General features: G+C 49.0%; 1 protein-coding gene across 8 annotated transcripts in view; it reads left to right on the top strand.

Moving 5' to 3' along the window:
* The window catches only part of Hdac6 (histone deacetylase 6), a 22,260-nt gene extending 19,195 nt beyond the window's left edge, over positions 1 to 3,065 (top strand). For 7 of the 8 annotated variants that reach the window (XM_023717786.1, XM_023717788.1, XM_023717784.1 and 4 more), the window contains exons 24-29: positions 786 to 960; positions 1,081 to 1,589; positions 1,669 to 1,782; positions 2,030 to 2,176; positions 2,279 to 2,407; positions 2,638 to 3,065. In XM_023717786.1, coding sequence (XP_023573554.1) covers positions 786 to 960; positions 1,081 to 1,589; positions 1,669 to 1,782; positions 2,030 to 2,176; positions 2,279 to 2,407; positions 2,638 to 2,706 — 1,143 coding nt within the window. In that variant the 3' untranslated portion in view covers positions 2,707 to 3,065. The remainder of the gene's footprint in view (positions 1 to 785; positions 961 to 1,080; positions 1,590 to 1,668; positions 1,783 to 2,029; positions 2,177 to 2,278; positions 2,408 to 2,637) is intronic. The other variant, XM_023717789.1, reaches the window with a different exon arrangement.
* The last annotated feature ends 413 nt before the right edge of the window (positions 3,066 to 3,478 follow it).

Raw genomic sequence — 3,478 nt, forward strand, 5'->3', positions numbered from 1 at the left:
CACACACACACACACACACACACACACACACACACACAAATAAATAAATAAAATTTAAAAAAAAAACATGGGCTCTGTTGTCAGTTAACCAAGGTTCAAACCCCACTGCTGCCTCTTCAGCTCTTGTGACCTCAGAAGTCCTCTCACCACTCTGAGCCTTAGTTGCCCTATCTATAAAAACAGTAGGTACTTGGGTTCCTATAGAATATGAAAAAGTTCAAGATAGGGAGTGGTAGAGAAGAAAGACTACTTATTCCTATTTTAGTATATACACTGCCCAAGTGGACACAAGACCAGTTATTCCTGTACTTGGGCAGGGCAGGGCAGGGCCTTTTGTGTGGGTCCACAACAGACATCCTGTGCAGGTCAGAGCAGAGGCTCATAGACTGAGGGATTCTTGCAAAATGAAGTCATTTCCGGACGGCATGAATGCAGGTTCCTGTGCAAATTGAGCACCTGTGGTCATGACAGCTAAGTATGTTAATATGCATGGAATATATAAAATAGGGTCTGACACATAGGCATATAATACATGTCAGCTATTGTTAATGCTCTTTCCAGTGTTGTTATCTTGTACTCCACAACACAATTTACTGTATCAGCACAGAATAAGTGCTGCCCATCTTCCAAATGTGGGTTCTACTCATTGGTTCCTGGTACCAGCCTCCACTTAGACTTGCAGGGCTCTCGAGCAGGGAGGAAGGAGAATTATGCAGACCATGTGACCTTCTAAATGCCTTGATGAATCCCCACTGTATTTTACTCTCCCCTTTTCTTTCACGAAGGGTGGCTACAATCTGACATCCATCTCAGAATCCATGGCTGCCTGTACTCACACACTTCTTGGAGACCTGCCACCTCAGCTGGCTCTGCTTCGGCCTCCACAGTCTGCAGCCATGGCCTCTATCAATGAGACTATCCAAGTCCATAGCAGATACTGGAGCAGCTTAAGGATCTCAAGTGAGTACATATGGGGAATTGAGGGGTGATGAGGGAACTCAGGAAAGGAAGGGCAGGGTAGGGATTAGAGTCCAAAAGAGGATAAGACCCACACTCAAGGATCTCGCTCCATGGTTCCAGAGGTAGAAGACAAGGAGGGATTCTCCAGTTCTAAGTCAGTCACCAAGAAGGTGCCCCAACCAGCCAATCCTGGGCTGGCTAAGGGAATGACCATGCCAAAAGGCAAGGTTCTAAAAGCAGGCATGAGGAAGGCAACCTCAGCATTATCTACACGAGTGTCCACTCCAGGCCAAACTAAACCAGAGGCAGCTAATGTGGCGCTCACTCAGCACCAGTCCTCAGAGACAGACACCAGAAGAACCACCTCGTACAAAGCCCCCTCAGGGGAGTCTGTGGGAGAAGCCCCAGTGCACCAGGCCACCTCAGAGGCAGCTACAGGAAGAGTCGCATTGCACCCAACCACCTCAGAGAAAGCTGAGGGAGAGGCTGAGCTGATCCAAACTCCTCAAGCTTCATGTACAGAAGAGCAGATCCCGGAAACCTCATCTGTGCCAAGAGCCACAGCCCTGCTCTCTCCCAGTCAGCTGCCTGTGAATCCTAGGGCCTTGGAACTAACTGAGGAAACTCTGGTAAGGTCCACAGCACTCAGGGAAAGGGAAGAAGGGTAAGAATGGGGCTTTTAAGATACATCTTTTCCTGTGTGTGCAGGAGACCCTGGAAGCTCATGACCTAGGAGAGGAGAGCCTCCTAGGAGAGGCAGCTGGAGGTCAGGACGAGGCTGACTTGAAGCTCACACAGGGATTTCAGGACTCTGTTGACCAGGTGCACTCAGGGAAAGGCCGGCTTATGGTATCTTCTCTTGCCCCTTTGTGCCTCCTTGTAAGAGCATGCAATGTAGAAACATGAAACATGTAATAAGAAATGGGACCCTTGGGGCCAGGGAGATGGCTCAGTGGAATAAGCACTTCCCTGGCAAGCGCAAGGGCCTGAGTTCAATCCCTGGTTCCGCCAAAAAAAAAAAGAAAGAAATGGGGCCCTCAGCTTACTCAGTGTTACCCACTCACCCTAGGGCATATTGTATGCTGTGACACCACTGCCCTGGTGTCCCCATTTGGTGGCAGTACGTCCCACACCTGCAGCAGGCCTGGATGTGACCCAACCTTGTGAGGACTGTGGAACGCTCCAGGAGAACTGGTTGTGTCTGTCTTGCTATCAGGTACAGAGCAAAGGAAGGAAATAGAGTGGGCAGAGGGGGGTGGCCTAGGAGCAAAGTGCATCTGGGTACAGAGCCTGCCTGACACTCATTCCCTACCCTCAGGTCTACTGCAGTCGTTATGTCAATGCTCATATGGTCCGACACCATGAAGCCTCTGGGCACCCACTGGTACTCAGCTTCGTTGACCTGTCTACTTGGTGTTACTCCTGTCAGGCCTATGTCCACCACCAGGTAGGCTTTTGGCGGGCTCACCCCTATCCCCACACACATGCCCCCCTTCTGTCCCTGGGGAAGAGGAGAACCCAGAGCCTCTGCACAGCTTCTTAATGATTAGTGCCACCTGGGGTCTGCAGGGCTGGCCAGGAGATCAAGTGTTTGAGGACCGGAACCAGGGCAGCCTCCTGGCTGAGGTAGATCAGTCCTCACTTCTCTCACCTGCCCTATTCATGCCTCTTCCTCAGGATCTCCTAGATGTGAAGAACATCACCCACCAGAAGAAGTTTGGGGAAGACATGCCCTACCCACACTAAATCACCAGAAGATCTCTTTTCCACCTTCTGAAGCCCCAGACAGACCAGCCTTATTTCCTACCACCTATACCTTGTATTAGGGTGGCCTCTGCCCCATCATAAATATCCTTTGCCATTGGCTCAAGGGTGCTTCTTTATGTGTAAATACATTTTAAGAGGACTATGATCATCAGTTGTGGATCTACCCTTGTCAAGTGCTGGCTCACAGGACACCACTACTCCACTGTAGAAGGAAAGAGGGACAGCTCAGTGTCCCTAAGAGAGGGCTGAACTCAAAAAGATAACATTGGGTGGGGGGTACAACTGGCAGTTATGGCAGGATTGCATATTTAATAAACTTCAAGTTGCTACAAAACCTGGAGAAAGCCTTTTAACTGTTGAGTATATTGAGAACCCCACATCCCTTGTCCAGCAGGACTGATGAATAATAAAGGAATGAGGAGTCTACAACAGGTCAACCCTCTATCCATCCATTGCCCGAAACAAATCTGAAAATAAGTGGTTTGATTGGCTCTGCTGGAGATTTAATAGAATCCATGAGAAAATGAGTGCCTGCCTTAGAAATAGGGGCCTCACAGCCAGTCTCAGCCATGGCCAAGGCTAAGACAAGGGAAACTATGTGGTTGTATCCTCCACATACCCCATTTTCCCCAACTGTCTCACTAATCTGACTGATAGGATAAATTCAAGTATGTCCTGGTCCAGAAGTAGGAAATTAGAGCACAATTTTGGAGCTTTAGTTCACTCACATAATTGCTTTGAAGTTTCTGGA

Source organism: Octodon degus, unplaced genomic scaffold (assembly GCF_000260255.1).
Source record: "Octodon degus isolate 3935 unplaced genomic scaffold, OctDeg1.0 scaffold00055, whole genome shotgun sequence".
NCBI classification, from domain to species: Eukaryota; Metazoa; Chordata; class Mammalia; order Rodentia; family Octodontidae; genus Octodon; species Octodon degus.